The sequence below is a fragment of the Apaloderma vittatum genome, unplaced genomic scaffold (assembly GCF_000703405.1).
Source record: "Apaloderma vittatum isolate BGI_N311 unplaced genomic scaffold, ASM70340v1 scaffold11898, whole genome shotgun sequence".
NCBI lineage: Eukaryota > Metazoa > Chordata > Aves > Trogoniformes > Trogonidae > Apaloderma > Apaloderma vittatum.
Genome location: NW_009729090.1, coordinates 37,865 through 56,401, shown reverse-complemented (window position 1 = coordinate 56,401; position 18,537 = coordinate 37,865). Strand labels below are relative to the sequence as shown.

Sequence of the window (18,537 nt, the reverse complement as noted above, 5' to 3'; positions counted from 1 at the left end):
TAAAGAACTATATACAACTATATATAAACCTAATATCAAACCCAACTCCCCCCAACAGCAATCACCACTGGTGCTGCAGAGCAGGCAGCACTGGGGAAGCCCCAGGCTCAGCGGCGGTGGGGGAACGAGAAAGGGAATTTCGATAAAGGGAACTGGATTTGGGAACTCAGGATCCAGATCAAAAACAGGAGATTGGACAGAGTCCTCCCTGGACTCCAGCCATTGCAGAAAAGAGAAAAGAAGGGCTGAAAATCTCGTGATCACTCAATTTATACTAAATATGACATATATGGGATGGAATACTCTCGTTGGTCACCTGTCCTGTCTATTACCTCCCCCAGAGGTGCAACCTTTTACTTCCTTGTGACCCCTCTTGCTACCCGGCACCCCCAGCGTGGCACACAAGAGCCAGCAGTGGCCTTGGTCACTACAGCAATAAGTATCAGCAAGAGCCTGTCTGCATACCAGTCCCAGGCAGTAACTGCAAACATCAGGTGTTATCATTGCCAGTAGCACACACTGTCCGCAAAAACATGCTGCTGACTTCAGAAAGTGCAGCCTTTTAGAAGAGATTAAACTGGAAAGAAAAAATCACTAAACAGAATTGTGATTTTTAGCTAAAACCAAGATATGATGAAAAAATAATTTATCAGAAAAACCTTAGTAAAGCTATATTCTCAGCTTTATAAGAGCTGATTCAAAGCACTCAACCTAAATGTCCACATCAGAGAAGAGTGTGCAGCCAAACATCCTTGGTACTGGCAGAGCTGACCAACAACGAGATACTGCAATGTACTTCACGATTTCAATGTAATATCAAATGGAAAGAAGACATGTGAGAAGTTTTTACGAAAAGACAAGAAATTAAGAAAAAAAACATGCAGAATACAGTAGCCGAGGTACTTGTGCACTGAAAGGATGTGGGAATTCTAAATTGGGATTTCTTCGCTCTACTTCAGAGCAGAGTCTTGGACCTCTCTCTCTCTGATACCTCATCACCCTAATAACTGACTTCGTTCAGAAAGGAGGACAACCACTTCCATTCCACACCACATCTTCTAAAAAAACCAGATGAAACACTGCTCTCTAACCACATCTTTCTCAAGTGATCCTCACTGCCTCCCAGCTTGGATTCAAGGTCATCATGTCAATCTGAAAATGCTTACTGAAAACTCATGGACTGCCTTTCCTCCACAAACCATAAAAGCATTTACAATCCCTTCAGAGAATTACAGAATCACTTGCGAGAAGGACGAGCTCCACAGCCCAGGCATGTTATCAAGAAACCACTCAATCTCAATAGCTCCCTTTGGAGACATGCCACTAAACGGCCTCTGGGGCACTGAAAAACTACCCCGCAGCAAGGCACTGTCCTGGGGCGTAAGAAACCTGAGTCCACAATGCCGAACTTGCTGGTTCCTTTGCTGTAATAATTTGCATTGCCACAGCGCAAAGAGAGTAAAGATGGGACAGTAAATGCACCTGTATGGAGAAGAGATAAAGCCTGAATATTTTATGTCCTGCTCCTTAAAACAGGCTATCTAAATAAGCAATCTGTGTGAACATGGAACTATTAAGGGAACTCAGATAATGAGAGACAAAGCAGTATTCTCTAGATCACACAGGCAATCTGTGGAGCTGCCAAGATTTATCTTCAGAAATCCAGAATGAATGCAATACCAGAGACCCTTCTCTTCTCAGCCCACTCTCAGTCACATGGGGAGGAATCCCAGAAAGTGGGATTTGTTATGGTGCTGTACCAACCTAGGGAAAAGTCTGAGCTCCAAACTTTGATTCAACACTCTAGAATCTGCCTTAGGAATATCTATTATGAGAAATCCCCAATGCTTTCCTTATTGCATACCATTATTTACTTACCAGTCCCACAACACATATGAGGAGAGGCCTGCTTTGACGTCCTCTGCCCAGCAACTCTCAAGTCCTCCTAACGCCCTTCAGGTTCCACCTTTACAGTGTTCCAATTCTGCCTTTTTTCAGGCAAGCTATACACTGACTTTCTGCCAGGCAGCATGAGGCTGCCCTCTCGAGCTGAGCAAAGGGCATAGGGCACGTACCCAGAATGGAGACAAGTAATAAGACAGAAATCTGGCACTCTTCTGCCCTCATCCTAACTGCGTCGTGCAATAAGAAACTAGCTCAAGAGGCAGCATAAAGAGGATAAGGAAGGACACGGGAACAGAGGTTCCAGCTTCTCTCTGGTTTTAGGGAAGGCACAGAGAACAATGTCAGAAAACAATGCAAGCTGCACACAGCAACACGCCTACTCTCTCGTGCTCACTGAGTTACATGCCCCGAACATGCCACAAGCATCTGGTCTCAGTGCTCAAGTGAAAGTGCCCTCCTGCTTCAGTACATGGCATCCCCCCATCACGTTAAACTGATCTAAATAACACACAAATGCCTAAGAGCACAGGGAATATAGAATATTTGATAACAGCAGAAGGTTGTCTGCATGGGAGAGTTTTACTGTTTGCACTACACATTAGCTGAATATAAGCCCCTGTGTTGACTTTCATTGCAGAATATTGCTGCTTTAAAAAACAGAAACAAACAAAACCAAAACCCAAACCCAAAAAGTCTCAAGTACTCTAACAAACACAAATAGGCAATAAACTTTGTACGCTTTCAAAGACAAACACTAAAAGCACTGCTGCACCCCAGTGCAAATTAAGTCACGTGTTATTAGCTTAATCTAGTTTTCCCAGGGACAGCGACTTCTGAACCCAGTAAAGCACACCTGCTATTTCATTTCTATTCAAAAGCCTTTCACAAATCTTTCCAACTTTCTGTTGTCAGAATGGTTTTCACAGGATTTTGCAACTGTCCATTATTTCTCTATGCAAGAACAGCCCCCAGATACCCCAAACAGTGTGGTGAATTCTCTTCATGTTCAAGGTTTCTGCAGGCCAACTTCCTCAAGTCCCTTCCAGCTCCAGTACCGTAAGCCTTTAACTTACTTAGCTGCATATTTTGGGAAACACAAAATGGATGCAGAGTACATGCAAATGTCACTTTCTCCTGCCTATCAGAAGAATTCAGGAAAAGGCCCAGACCCTGGAGAATGATTCTTTCCACAGGTCTCTGAGAATTCCTGCTCCTGTCCCTTCTAGTGAAAAGTTTTCGGTGCCTAGACAGACATGGGGATAACTTAAGGACAAGCACAAAAGCCGTACAAACCTTGCACTGCTGCTTTGTGTGCTAAGTGTGCTCTCATTTATGAGTAAGTGTTGTTTACCTTTTCTAGCAGAACATTTGTACATGCAGTGAGGCACAGACCGCCTCCAGCCTGTGACCGACAGTCTGCGCTGAGATAACAGGCAACACGAAGGTTACTCTTAAAGACAAACATCTTTTCAAGGTACAAAAGCCAAAGGCTATGTTATTGAAAGAAAACATGAAGTTGTTGCCTATTTACATATATAGTTCATAAAAAGGGGAATTTCTAGAAAGCAGGGGGTCCATGACTGATCTCCAACCAGTTACATGGATCAGATGGTCAGCTCACAAAGCCATTACCCAAAGCATACTCACTGCTGTGCTCAGAGCTGATTTCAGCATACAGTGGTCTCCTCAGCACAGGAGGTGAAAGCAAATAGTTCAGAAGTCACACAGAACATGTATTTCTTACAATTAAGCTTCCTACAGGAACCTAGTGCAGTGTGAAAGACAGTGGAACATTGGTGCCTCCTTTCTGTAGGCTTTGTCAGAAATATTTATCAGTCTTTTAGGAGAAAATCTTCTGAAAAGAGTCACTTGAATTGTTTGCAAACTCTGTGTATAAAAACGAGCAGGACAGTGAAAGCACATGTCTGAACAGGCACAAGTCACTGGACAATGTTCTGGTTACCGGCTGCACAGACTTACTGATTAGCATGGGTCCCTTATGGAGGTGTCTCTTGCACATGCTTATTTTGCTGAATGCTTGAATAAGGATCCAAAATGTAGAATAATCCTTGATGTTTGCATAGCAGAAGGTCTCAGATGAACTGCAAACATCAGTTTAAAAGTACAGAAGTGAACACAGGAGATTATGGACTGTATCTCACTGTAGAAGAGAATGGAAGAATTCAAGGTCACACAAAAAAGTTCACAACTGCAGCAACATTCATATCTTTTGACTCTCATGTTAAATATGAATCCATCCTTCATCAAGAGTCTTCTGCAGAGAAAATTATATATCTGTAGTGAAACTAAAAGCAGCCTACACAGAAGATGATAAAATGACTTTCTGCCCATGCCAGAAACTAACACCTAAGAAATCAGTACGTAGCACGACCACAGGCACATTCACAGTAACTGCAGCAATCACAAGGCCATCAGTACATGCTACATTATGAAACTGGAGGCCACCAGCAATTAGCTAAAGGAGGAACTCACCATGCTTTCATGTATACCCACTTCAGGAATGCTTTGGGATCATTAAACACATTTATGTATCAGCAAAAATTTTCTCAGTCCACTTTTCAACATATTCTAGTTCAAAAAAAACCACCACTCAAAACATAGCAGCTTACGCAGGTTACTTAGGTGCTCAAGAGAAAGAGTCTCTGAACAGATAAGATCGCTGGTTGTCCATAGAAAATAACAGATAAAATTTGAGTTCCTCACATATGAGACATGTAAAATACAAAAGTGTATTTAAATCCTCAAATATATAGATTTTTATAACTCATTAAATAGAAAATGTGGCAATCCTCCCACACACAACTCCCTTTGGGGAATGAGGGTATGTAGATGATTTACTCTACAGGGCCTGCAGAGGGAGGCATTCTTACAGCAGGTCCTGAACTAAAGGAAAATTTAGGCATCAGGGAAGGTACCAAAACGTCGTTCTACAGTGTGAAGCCTTCTCCTCACAAAGACATGTCAATTCTGTCTCAGCAAAGTGACTGCTGAAATGGTGCTACAGTTTCTCCTCCATAAGTAATTTAAGAAGGTGACTGGCTACACCTTAAGTGTTACCAGAAAGAAAGAGCAGAAATTCAAAAGGACACTGCACAGGTGCTTTTGGCTCTCCTAGTTCTGTGGCCTTTTTTGATTCTTTTCTTACCTGAACCAAAGAGTTTAAGTTGTTCTCGGACACTGGACAATTTGTTTTCAGGATCTTCTGTACTTATGATCAAATGGTGGCAATCTTCTGTACTTATGATCAAATGGTGGCCTTGGAAGGGCCTCTCACTTCTGGCAGCTGTGGCACAGAACACTGGTTTACACAGGCGTCCCACCACCCACCCACGCACGTCTTCCCTGGTGACCCTGCCAACAACGCTGTTACCTCTCATTGGTGTCGGCCCTGGTATTCTGCTGGCGCTCAGCTCTCCAAGGCTGGAGCCTGTGATGCTGCGTTAACCTCAGCACCTGCTTCCTCACCCCACTGCCTGAAGCAATCGGTGTCAATAAAAACCTAAAACCGAGGGAGCAAAACAAAGCTCAAGAAAAGGCTCCAAATAAAAGGAATGATGATTTCCTGCAACACTCAAGCAACTTGAAAAATAAAGCACCTGGGAGGCAAATAGAATGAGTGGAATGAAAGGGAATTGATGGAAAGCTGAAGAGGAGTCTAATCACTCAGGAAAGCAGGAGAAAGGTGTGTGATGGATGTTTCCACATGATTTCTGGGTAGTCAAGGAAACAGTTTTTATCTGTCTGATGAAGAAGGCTGCTCATTCACTGAACTTTGGTCTCACAGTCACAAGGTACAAGTACTCAGATTTCTCCTGGTCTCCAAGTGCAGTGATTACTCTTTATGTGATGGAGTCACGTATTTTTCCCAGCTTCAAACTCTACCAATTCTCACTACCTAAGTATGCTAGTTATATCACTAGTTACCTGCAACTCTGCCTGTCTGGGTCATTCAACAATACGAAATCATTCTTAAAACATGTTTTCCTGTTTCCCTGGGCAATAAGCAACTGATCTTCCAAATTCCCAGTTGTGGTAAAACAGCTGTGCAACCTTAGGATATTAGGAAAAAGTCATCACAATGAGATTGCCTCCGGTGTAAAACACTGCCTTGGAATTAGCTAGAAGGTGCTGGATCTCTATTCGCCACATGGCTTCCTGGTTTTTATTCCAACAGCACTTTGTCCAGAGCCATGTGCTCTTGGAAAGCTCAATAGCTTGGTCTGACTGTTCTGGGCTGACCCGACCACACGCAGTCATTGCGCATCACTACTCCTAATTTGCATAGCAAGTACCTCATGTTTTATCTAAAAGCCCACTTATCCTTGCAATCATTTTAAGCAATGATATTTCATAAAGGCTTAACACACAGTGTCCCTAGAAGCAGTAGTATTCTTATAAAGCAGACACACTATTTCTTGTGCTGACAGGTCAGAACTTCTAATAGGTACTATAGGTATCTGCACTTATTTTCAGAGCATATCAGGATACAGCTGGAGATACTATTTCATTATTGTTTTTTGTGCTAGGAGATAACACATCACAAACTTGTTGGAGAAAAGGTTCATAAGACAATTCTCATAATTTGGAAAAAGGAAACTGAAGTTAGAATAAAATCTCTTTGAAAATGTCTGTAAAATCAAAACAAATTTATTTGATGAAGCAGTAATTTCACAGGCAATTAGAACACAACTTGTTTTGGACTGATACATTGATGCTCGTTTACTTTTAGAGAAGCACTTTGAATTCATCGGCACGTTATTTGACTGCCCCCCTGAACAGACACTAAGTTTTCTTCTTCTAACAAGAACCCCCTTTGGCATGTTAGTAGCTGGAGCAGCTCTTCAGTGTCAGGGTTTCTGTGAGTCCAAGCCAAGGTTGGTTTATGAGACAGAATTTGGAAGGCCCTACCACGTTGATATTTTGAGAAAATAACATTATTTAATGGCACATTTCATATCCTTTGCTGTAGCAGTTAGGTAGAAGAAAATGACTGAGGCTGGGATTCAGACGCAAGAAATGCAACTCAGCACTGAGTTAGATTAGTGCTTTTTATCTTTCACTAAAGAAATATTAAGTCACCTTTTTGGCTATAATTAGGTTGGGCAATGGCTTCACCAGGTTGGCTGTAGAGAAGTATGTTTGTAATTCTGTGAAAGAACAAAAGATGGTTACTTTGTTAGATTTACACTTTGGTGTGTATGTATGTGTGCTTGTGTAAGTATATACCTGAATGTGTGTACACACACACAAGAACACACATAAATGTATGAAACCAAGATTAATGTTTTTATCTGATCCTATCAAGTATATCGATGAACCTAAAATTCTGCGCAGAATCTAAGGAAAAAGTTTATAATAAAACAAATTTAACAAAATAGAGTATCTCAAATTTATCAAAAGTAAGACAAATTCATTTTCTTTTCAAACCCAGCTGCAAAACCGTAAAGCTCCAGGCGTTTAGCTCTTATTTGACTTTGAATACAGAGCAGCCAATGTGTGACAAGTTTCTTCCCCTTGTCCTTTTTTCGTGTTAATAACGTAGAGCTCCAGGGCCCAGACTAGTGTGGCCTTTCCTCCAAACACACGAGTGCCATTTGAGCCACAGAGGGGCTGCCACAGCACACACAACTACATGCCCAGTCTGCAAGACCGTAACTGTTGCTCTCCTTTCCTCTGTACCTTATTTGGAAAAGTAGTTTCTGCATTACAAACATCTGCCACAGTGCAGTGCTTACAAAAAGGGTATCTTATCAGAGTCCTAACGTGAGTAATACCTAACTCTACCCTTGACTTCCCTTGAACTCATACCCAGTGTAGTTAAACTACTTCTTAATTCCACGTCATTTCTTCTTGAAGACTACTGCAATCTTATTAGTTGTTCACTGTGACTGATCCAAGAACACGTGGAAAGGTCAACCATCAGTATGAATACAAAGAAGTAAAAAGTAAAGCTAATTTCTCACACACCTCTAAGTCATTAAATACCTTATTCAACTCCTCCAGCTACTACCTGACACACCAACTTCCACCAGAAAGCTTCATGCTGTGGCCTGTGTAACCTGTTCACTTTTGGTTGACCTTTTCCAGATGTTTCTTTCTCTGGATCACCTCATAATTTGTCTGAAGAATTTGCTGAGGCTGCACGACAGCTTAAAAAAGAAGCTCCAAGAATACAATTTGGCAAAATTGACGTCACACACCAACATGATTTGAGAGAAGAATTTAATATTCAAGAGTTTCCTACTGTGAAATTTTTTGTGGATGGCAGCAGGGAAGACCCTGTAGACTGCAAAGGTAAACTATATTGTGCACTGATAAGATAATAGTGTGTAATGACAGGATGTACCTATCTATTATGCTGCTGAGAGGAAAACATACAGATGCTCAGATAAAGAATATGCAAGATACCAAAATGCTTTTGCCCATGGTTTTAAATATACAATTACTTCTGTACCAGTACAAGAGCTTGAATTTTAATTAATCTCCCAAGTGGATAACTGAATATAGTTCTCTGTTTAGTTTATACAGCCAAATTACTTGCTGGCGTAATTCCATCAAGTACAGAGAATCACCCCAAGATGACTTGCTCCCATTTACTACGAAAACCATAAATGAGTTAGACCAAATAAGAGTCTGGTCCCAAACTTGCTCCACCTGCACTTCTAGTTCACTGCAGCTCCCACTGGTAGCATGCCTACAGAAGCAGGCTGGAGCAATGCTCAGTGCATCTAACAATGAACTGGGAATTCACTAGGTTCCTTACTACACAGACATACATCCTAAGCCAAGGAAAAGAATTTTGCATTTTAGCCATCAGAGGGAGCTCACATGTGGCTCAGAAAAAAACAGGGAATAATTTGAAATCTTGTACAGAATGTTATTAAGCAAAGACAACAACACTGCAATATGACTGACTTGAGTAACCCTGGGAAATCCCTGCCTTAGAGTTTTTCTTTCACTGAAAATATACACAAGATTTTTATTTTTTTTTCCTAAACCGAACTTTTAAAGAGTTGACAAGAATTGCGTAACTTGGCCAAACATCTGTTAGTGTAGTCTGACCAGACAGAGCTGAGTCACAGGTTTAATATAACCAACGAAAAAAAAAGGAGCCTAAAGTTTGCTTCCTGAGCCTGTACACAACTGGGTGCTCCGATTTCTTTAACTGCTGAGCCCCCCGTGGCTGCTGCTGAAAGCTGATCTTCAGTATTTTTAGTAACTTGCTCCTCCTTGCTATTGAATTTCTTACCAAGTTCCCATCATCTAGACTTGTGCAAACAGCAGCTTCTGCACAAATACCACTGAAAGCGTGATTTGCCATACTGAACTTTTATTAGAGGTGCTGATACATGAGTGCAAAAGCACCTACCTTCAGCCTGATTAAATCTCCAGCACTGAAAAGAAAACCTCTTTTAAACCGGTAAACCTATCTGACAGGTATGCTTGTGAGAACCACAGAACACATCCCACACCCGGTCACTCTTCAGCAGAGCGCTGCTGCTTTTCTGTCCTGCTTGCTTACTAGCAAGATGCAAGAAGTTAGGAAACTCGCTTCTGCTCTGCAATTTCAGTATGCTCTTCATTTGTATCGCCAATAATGCCTTAAATTACACTTTCTTGACTTATGTACAACAACTAGTAAAGTCTCACCTACTCCACATGACTTAAACCATTGAGAATCAGCAACTGAAAACACACAGCAACCACTTCTCATACAGAAACTGCTATATACTCCACATCACAAAAGAAACTGCAGGCCTCACTTAAATCAAGAAATTGACTCAAATATTTTACCGAAGACAGAGTTTTTGGATGTTTGTCCTGACAATGGAAATAACACGAGAGCCAAATCCTAGGCTTTGCAAAATCACCATTTACAACTCCAAGGCCGTAGTTTGGCCAGTAGAAACAAGCTACAAAGGATATTTAAAACAATCCAATAGAAATATTAACCACATGAAAAATACACTGAAGGGTCATATCACTGACATAAGCTGCAAGACCTCAATTCTGCACTCAGAGAGCAGAAGTTAAGCACTATGTGGCCACTAGATACTGCTCTGTGCTTTGCTCTGCAGCCTGTACACCCCAGAGCAGATGCAGGCCTGCTTCACCTTAAAAAAACCCCAACCAACAGTATTTTAAGCTAGGAGCAGTGCAGCCTGCTGCAAAATGACTTGATGGCAGTATAATGGTCTGACTCAATTTTGATCTTGTCATATTGCTAAAATGCACAGTACCAGGACTTGCATCTTTGATAACACACTTGTACTGTACATCTTGACTCTACCACTTCCCAGCATACAGCTGTTTTCATATATAATTTTCTTTAACTCTTTCCTCGACTTGTGCTCTAGTGCCACAAGGATGTTATAGAGAGATGGAAAGGTCGATTTATAGATGAGATTTTTATCTCCTGAACCTCCATTTATGTCTCCAACTCCTCTGGAAATATGCTAGCTCGAACTTGTATTTTTTAAAGAGGCTCAAGATTCCTAAAACTCCTGAAAGATTGAAGAAAATTTATGAAATAAATAGACCGATGGTAATCTCAGTAAAACTGGTAGCAGTAAGCTGGAACCCAGAAGATGGAACAATCCAGAATTCAAGGCCAACTTGAACACTTCAGTTTTGTTTCTTATGTCTAAACTGAACAGTGAAGCTGCAGCACCACAGAGGAATTTTAACATGTCTCTCTGCCTATCAGAACCCTTCTGCAGCACTGAAGGAACAATTTTGACATCTAATTTAATTGAACAGACAGTTCAATAAAATCCACAATTGGTTTGAAGTCATTTTGGATTAAACCTCAGGTCGATAGCTCTTTATAGTTTACTGTGATTCTGGGACACATGAAATTTTTCAGAACAGGTTTTCTCCTTGTCTGAGATTCTTCATCTCTATTCTCCGTATATGATTAAGCAGTTAAATGGACAGTCCTTTGCAGAGGTCCCAGAAAACACAGTACTGATCCACCATGGATCCTCTGGAGTCAGCAGTAGTATAAATGGTGATTACAGCCTGAAGGTGAATTTGGATACTTGGAATCGGCTTTGACCTCAGTCCAGAGGAGCCCAAGTCCATTTGTATTCAGCATCCCTCTGCACTGCAACTGTCTCTGTCCTGATTGCACAGAAATGTCTATCATTCATTTTGACAATAATTTTGACTCTCTCTTCCTTCTGCAGGAGTCAGGCAGGCATCAACCTTTATTACATGGGTGAAAAGAAGAACAGGACCTAGCACCATCTTAATCAACTCTACTGATCAGGCTGAAGCCATCATAAATGCCGACGATCTGGCAGTAATTGGCTTTTTTAAGGTAATTCTCTGGGAAACTCGAAAGGCTGGTTTCTCTTCCAACTTTCGCATATACCACTTGCTATTGCCACCAAATCCCACACATCCATCACATTTGATGATTTAAACAGCCAGTGAAACCCAGGGGGGCACAGCACAGCTCCATGAATATCACACTAACTGTGGTTTTTAGCGCCTACCAGCTAAGAAATCTGCATGGATAGGAAGTCAGAAAATATTACTCTGTATATGATTCAACTCATGTAGTCCTTTCTCAAGCAAATTCCTACTAGTTTCCAGAGCGAGTAAGGCTCTTAAGATTTGAATAATACAGAACAACAGTCAAATAGTGCAAAATAAATTTTAGCTGTCAAGGTATGCAGTCAGAAGGTGGTAAAACAGTAATAGCTTTTCCATGCTTTTTCAATGTGCCCTTGAAATCTTTAACATCTGAAACATTCAATCAAGGATATTCTCTAACTAAATAGACTTTTATTCTGCTATAGACTAAATAGACTTTTATTCTGCTATCTCTCTGCCCAGTTAGAAGGACAGTGTCTGGACTCATACACTAACTGATAAGGTCCCAAATATGCTGGCTACAGTAGACTGTCCAAATTTTATGGATGTGGAAAACAGGATTCATTACCAAAATTCCCCATAGAAATAGACCTGGTGAACACATACTGGATAACAGGATAAGCTGTGAAAATGCTCAGAGTGCCCAGAATTTGGCTTTGCAGCAGTGTGTCTGCAGCTGTTTATGAAGGAAGGCAGTTTCCAGTGCTTTGCCAGACTGAGAAGCCCTTGCTGTCACAGTGATGCTGGAGAGTTCCCTGAACCACGCTGATAGCAGATCCTGCCTGCAGATCTGCTTGACTGGACTCTGTGATTTCACCCGGAGGCTGAAATGACAATAGATGAGCATAAGCTACAGCATGTCAGAAATTTAATGGGTGGAAGCCAACAAAATAGTGTCCAAGTAAATAAAGAGCTGTATTTTGCCTTCTATTAGTCACAGATTTCTCACAAATATGAGCGCCAGGATGTGTTGGGAGGTCTCAGCATATAAATTACTATTCATCTAGTGTGAAATAATTGTCTGATTAAATCAAATCTGGAAGCACTGTTGCCTTTCATCATGCTTATTCACTATTGGTTTGAGGGTGGGCAGCCCAGTGACTCTCTGACAGACGTAGGAGCCAAAGTCCTTGCCTTGAAGAACGCTCAGTCAAATCACCAAACACACCAGTGAGGTCCTCTCACAAGCATAGCGTCCGTCTCTCCAACCCATCTCACCCTGTTGGCTGCAGCAGCAGAGCAGCTGTTGACACGATCCTTCTCCCCTCTCAGAGTCTTTGCAGAGGGCAGAAATGCCAGGGCAGGGCAAGGCAGATGAGATTAGCACATAAGGGACCATATCTCATCCATATTGACCCAGGCCAGCAGACACTAGCTGGAAAGGTGACTGCATCAGTGGTGTCATAGCACTCCTAGGATCTCCCCTATTGTAAAGATCTCCCCTGAAATGCGAACATGGCAAACTACATCCATTGCACAATAACACTCTGCTTCACAAGCCTTTAGGGGCCCATCTCACCCACCTCACCTTGTCTGCTCCACTCCTACACATCCTAGCAGGATGCAGGACACGGTCTTAATAAATATTCTTTCTGGGATCAGGAACTTCACAATGACAGCGTGGAAGTTTTCTGTGAGATGGCAAGAGATGTGCCAGAGATGCCTTTTGGGATGACAGCCAGCAAGGATGTCCATGCTAACTACGGCATCCAAAAGAACACCCTCGTTGTGTTTAAGAAGGTAGGAGTACAAAAGCCTAGCAAGTTTTTGAGCTGCAGATACAGCAAGCTGCCACAGCAGCTCTGGGCTATAGAAAGACGATTTGGGAATTTTTTAGGTTAAATAATTTCCTAGCTGAAATCCAAACAGCTTGACACAAAGAAATACTGCTTTTACAGGCATGAGAGACAAACAGCAACCTTTATACATCTCGTATTTTCAACGTGGCTGCCTGCATTCAAACTCTTAATTTATAGTTAAGGATCTGGATAAAATAGCTTTATTTTCCAACCCACATTCTAAGCAACACGTGCTGCCAGGTTCAGTGCGTTTTGCAGACTTCTTTTCCTTTGTATTGCTTTTGGCCACAAATATTTTCTTCCAACTCACGACAAAAGTGGCCAACAATAAGAAGAAAACTACACAGAAGTAGCATCAGCATTTAGGCTATGAGGTAGTCAGACCAAGGATGTCCTAAGTGAGTGTATGTCACAGATAACGTGTATAGATACAGAAAAGATCTTTCAGTATGTTAAGATTACTGAGCAAACTGTCAGCTGTACCTGAATTTTACCTATAATCTTCTGTAATCTAGCTCTGACACTTATTTTACAAGTTACGGAATTTCAGTTACTGAGGATCTAAAATATTTATAAAATAATAAAGCCGAGAAGAATAAGGACAGTCTCTTTGCTCCTATAGCTGATAAAGCCAACTATCTCACAAACTTAACTGTTTGTCCAAGGGAAAACCCGTGCATAATGAAGTGCTTGAAGATGGCAAACAGAATACAATGGATCTCACGAGACTAATCAAAACCTTTACCTTGGATTTAGTCACTGAATATAACCTTGAGGTATGTGTATTTCACTGTATTAATAAAAGTCGCAGGAGAAAGACAGGAACCCATGCAGAAAGAGACTCCTCTGTTCCTTAGTGTTTGAGGATTTTGTTTTGCTTGTTTGACGAGGTCAGCCCTAAACACACCTAGAAACACCCACAGAACCCAACAGGCAGCTTTTGGTCTAATCTAGGCCAAACAATGCTTCCTTCTTGTCTCTTAGAAGAGACAAGAACAGGAGGCCAAAGGGTGAACTTGCCTCAGCAGGCAAACACCTCCCTCCTACGAAGCCAAAACAAAGGCCTGGGCTGCTTCTGCAGTCACCAGGTGAGGTGGTAGATTGAAAGACTGTCCCCAAGCCTTGCTCCAAGCCTTTCACTCCCATTCAGCAACCAGGACCTCTGGGCCAAGACAAGGAAGAAAAAACAGTAATAATTGTTGCTAGTGCAGGCAGGCAGGGAGAGATAGGGAAACACATGCTTGCCTGGTGACCCCTTATTGCCTCTGATCATGGGGTGGCATGAGCTGCTGATGCCACCCAGAGTTACCCCAGCCAGATCCAGCTGCTGCAGTTGGGCCTCTTATACAGGAGGTCAGACTGGAAGATCACAACAGTTCCTTCTAAGTGTAAAAATCTATGAATAATGATGAGGTTTTTCCTGGAACAGAGAACACTCAGCAGCTGCTGATCTTTCTCCCTTTATCTTCTTTCTTAAAAAAAAAATCCAACAGTTATGGAAATCATGGGGATCTGAGTCTTAAAAGGTAAAATTTGCAATAGCAGAACTGAGTGATACTGATACACTGAGCTGCTTCTGATTCACTGTTCTGCTTACAAAGAGCAGAACAGATGTTGAGTGTTTTGTTTCCCAGACATCTGTGAAGATTTTTGATGTCCTTGTCGAAAATCACATCGTGCTGTTCACCCCAAAGGACTCTGAGACATTCAACGAGATTTACGAAAACTATAAGTCTGCTGCTGTGGAATTTAGAGGAAAGGTTTGTAACATTGAATCCATGCAAATATGAATGCTGAAAGGCCAAGGTAAAACCCCTCACCAACGTTAGTGGTAAAAGTACACTGCTGTCAGTCCGTCTTCTAAGTCTACCAAACCATTTAAAAACACTTTCAATAACTATTCTTCAAATTTGTTAAGGACACAAGCTGAGAAGTAAACCTTACTTGAAAGTGATTCTTTAAAACACAAAGATCACACAAACCAACACTAATTCCAGTTTCTCCCAATAAACCTGTTTCTGATTTTAAAAATGTAACTTTCTAGGAACAACTTCCAACCAAAGATAGTTTTAGTAGGGTTCTGGCAATTTCTGCCACCGGCAGGAAATGCCATGAGGATGACTGAGTACTGCCTGAACCAGCAGCTGGAACCAGCTACAAAACAACAGCAATATTGCAAGGCATCTGCATAGCCTTGTTTGCAGCACACAAGTTTGTGTGTATGTAAACAGGCAGAGGCAGTCATCTACAGAAGTATTTTGTTTTTCCACTGTCAGTCACTGTGGTGCTACTCCTGCTCCAAGGACATGAGACGGCGAAGGATGGTAAGTCATCCTGTAATAAAATATCACACATTAGGATTGGTGAAACCATACAGATTACAGGTGTTTCAGTTCTTTTGTCCTGTTAAGATTTATTAGGGAGGACAATAAGAGCTTTGAGGAGTAATTTAGGGGTATTGCTAAAATAGGTGATAGCAACTCACTGTGAAAGAACATAAGGAAAAGCTCCATTCTTTTTGGCTGCTTTAGCAGTTAATATTAACCAGGGTCAATGTACGATAAAGTCCACAGAGCTGCTGGCTGTGGACAGAGAGACAATTTCTTGCATTTAAGATTAGATCCTAACCCACTGCCAAGCTCCATGGTCCATTTCTGCAAAATGTCTAAACCAAAGCTGGAAAACTCACTCAAATGCATGACTCTCTCTTTATTGTCAGATAATATTTGTCTTGGTGAATACAAATGAAACAAGGAACGGACGAGTTTTTGAGTATTTTCGCATCAGGGACATCGATGTTCCAGCTGTGAGAATCCTAAATCTGACAAGCAATGCACAGTACAAAATGCCTGCAGATGATGTGACTGTGGAGAACCTCAAAGAATTTTGCCAGAGCTACCTAAATGGAAAAGCAAAGGTATGTCCATTACTAATGAGATGCCTCTCTACTACACCAGCTAAGACACTAACGAATTTGCAAAACATCTGCTTTTTAATTAGACCAGCATGCTGTTCCAATCATCAGTTTATTAATTTACTCTTGCTCTAACGTACTCATCTGCAGTTGTTGACAGAGCACTCCTTTGTATTTAACAACTGAAGAGGGCTGCAAAGTTCTCCAGTCCTCCTGTGCAAAAACTGGATTAATCACTTATGGCCCAATTTTTTAGGTGACTTCAGATTATGTATTTTAGTGGTTTAAAATCATTCCCAATGGTAAATAAGTATTTGTTGTCATAATGAAGCATCAACCTCCACATTCACACAAAAACCACATTTAAACATTTTTCTTATTCAGTGCTCTTCAAGGTGATTTATTTTGTTTCCATCACGAGGAAAAAGGATGAAGTAGTCAGTCTGACAGCAGGCAGAATTTAAGATATTTGAGTACTAGATTTGGATTTTAATGTTGTAGGGGGGTGGAAGGACAGAAGAGGGGGAGGTGTCTCCTCTTCTCCATCAAGATCTGCTTGAGGGGCATGCTCCCACCAGGAAACAGCTTCCATGGGGAATGTGTAGTCTTTTCTACTGCTGCACTGTGGCGTACAAGAAAAGAAGTTGCCAGCTAATATAGGTCTCACATTAACTTGAATGGGAGTACAGTTTCCCCATGCGCTCTGCACTTTCCTTAACAGTGTTTCTGTTTCTGCTCAGCTACATCTCTCTAGTGAAGAAATTCCAGAGGACTGGGACAAGAGGCCTGTCAAAGTGCTTGTTGGACAGAATTTCAACAGAATTGTGTTCAATAAGACCATGACTGTGTTTGTTATGTTTTGTAAGTGTTATTCTTGTATTTGGATTTTGTTACTTTAGCACAATCAATCGAAAGTGAAAAACAAAAGCTCATGCTTACATACCAAACTAGTCTTTGCACTTTACAGAAGCTGAACATAATGAATTTCTATTGTCCAATGAAAGCATTCAAGAAGAAATTGTGTCACATCTATGGAAACACTGTGATACCTTTGCTGACTTAAGGTTGCACTGAATAACACTGGATCCCTTAAGTAAATATTTGTTAAGGCTGTATCAAATCTCAGTGCTGAAAGACAAAATGACACTAGAACGTTAGGTTGTACAATGGAACATTACAGCGTGCTGTGCAGTGACTCAGGCTGTCCTCCAAGGACAGACAGCGAGTTAAGTGAGGTTGTCTAATTATAATGTGCTAGGATTAAATTCCAGAAAGGAGGTGCAAACTGTAACTGCTTTTTTCCTCCTCTGTCTGCAAGGCAAGTGGCTTTCCTGCTTGACTCTTCCCAGCAAGAAATCACTGCCCCTATTCCCATACCAGCCCGCAGGGATTAGTTTGTGCCTTAGTTACTTCAAGTAGAGCAAACATATAGACAACTACCTCTACTGCCCTGAATTAAAAAAAAAATCTTAAAGGTAGCATGTTCCTATGATCCCTGTTGGCTGCTGCCATTTCATTCATGCAAGTCATTTTTCCATCTCAGTATCAAGAGCAAGCTGATCTAAGCAGGAATTGAATCAAGTTGTCCAGAAATGGAAGGCTAGTAAACAGGATGTTGTATATTCAGGAAAGTGCCCCAGAACTTCTAATTCCATCTAAACTGAGTAGGACCATTGTTCAAATGACTTAAGGACTGCAGTTGTGTTGTATGCTATTTAAGGGAATACTGGCTTCTCAGCAGTTTGCCTTTTCGCCAGCCTGCACGAGTGCAGGACTCCGAGTCAAAATACCAGCACACCTCAAACTCCTCCTTGAACATAGTTGATAAACACAGGTAATTTTTAGCAGGCAGAAAGCATTCTGTGCTTCTGCCAAGCATTTCACCATGGAAATGATGCAAGACTTACTTGGGTTGCATTGGTTATCTGGCAGGCCTCTCCAGCAAAGTCATAGGACAAGTGTGCGTTATAAAAGGCTAAACAGAGCTTAAGCAAATGCATTAGTGAATAGTTAGTTGTCTCTACATGAAAACTTATAAAATTCACGAAGAATGAATGGTTTCACATAGAGACTGTCCACAATTCTGTTAACTTAGGTGGCCAGTGAGCTCAGCTGGTTAGAGCGTGGTGCTGATAACACCAAGGTCGCGGGTTCAATCCCTGTTCGGTCTCCATGTGTTGCCTGATCTAGTTGAGAGGCGTCCCTGCCCATGATAGGGAGAGGTTGGATTACATGATCTCTAAGGTCCCTTCCAGCCGAGGCCATCCTATGATTCTATGAACTTTAAGGGCTAAACAGGTCCCAGTGATTGCACCAGCACAGGCTCTTCTACCAGAGCATATTCTTCTACTTTTCTTTTTAAACTTGCAGATGCCCCCTGGTCCACTGACTGCAGAAAACTCCTGCCAATCTGGGATAAGCTAGGAGAGCAATATGAAAATCGCAAAGACATAACCATCGCAAAGATAGATATCACAGCAAATGACATCCTGTCCGTTGGATTAGATCGCTATCCAT

At 41.5% G+C, this 18,537-nt stretch overlaps 1 protein-coding gene across 1 annotated transcript in view; it reads left to right on the top strand.

Moving 5' to 3' along the window:
- Positions 1-8,013: 8,013 nt before the first annotated feature.
- Positions 8,014-18,537, top strand: part of LOC104277631 (protein disulfide-isomerase-like protein of the testis) — a gene marked incomplete at its 5' end in the record, with an annotated part of 16,035 nt that continues 5,511 nt past the window's right edge. The window contains 8 exon segments of the mRNA XM_009874321.1: positions 8,014-8,220; positions 11,115-11,248; positions 12,910-13,047; positions 13,772-13,882; positions 14,741-14,866; positions 15,826-16,023; positions 16,761-16,881; positions 18,391-18,537. The exon segment at positions 18,391-18,537 is cut by the window's right edge and continues 20 nt beyond it. Of these exon segments, the coding sequence (XP_009872623.1) occupies positions 8,014-8,220; positions 11,115-11,248; positions 12,910-13,047; positions 13,772-13,882; positions 14,741-14,866; positions 15,826-16,023; positions 16,761-16,881; positions 18,391-18,537 (1,182 nt within the window).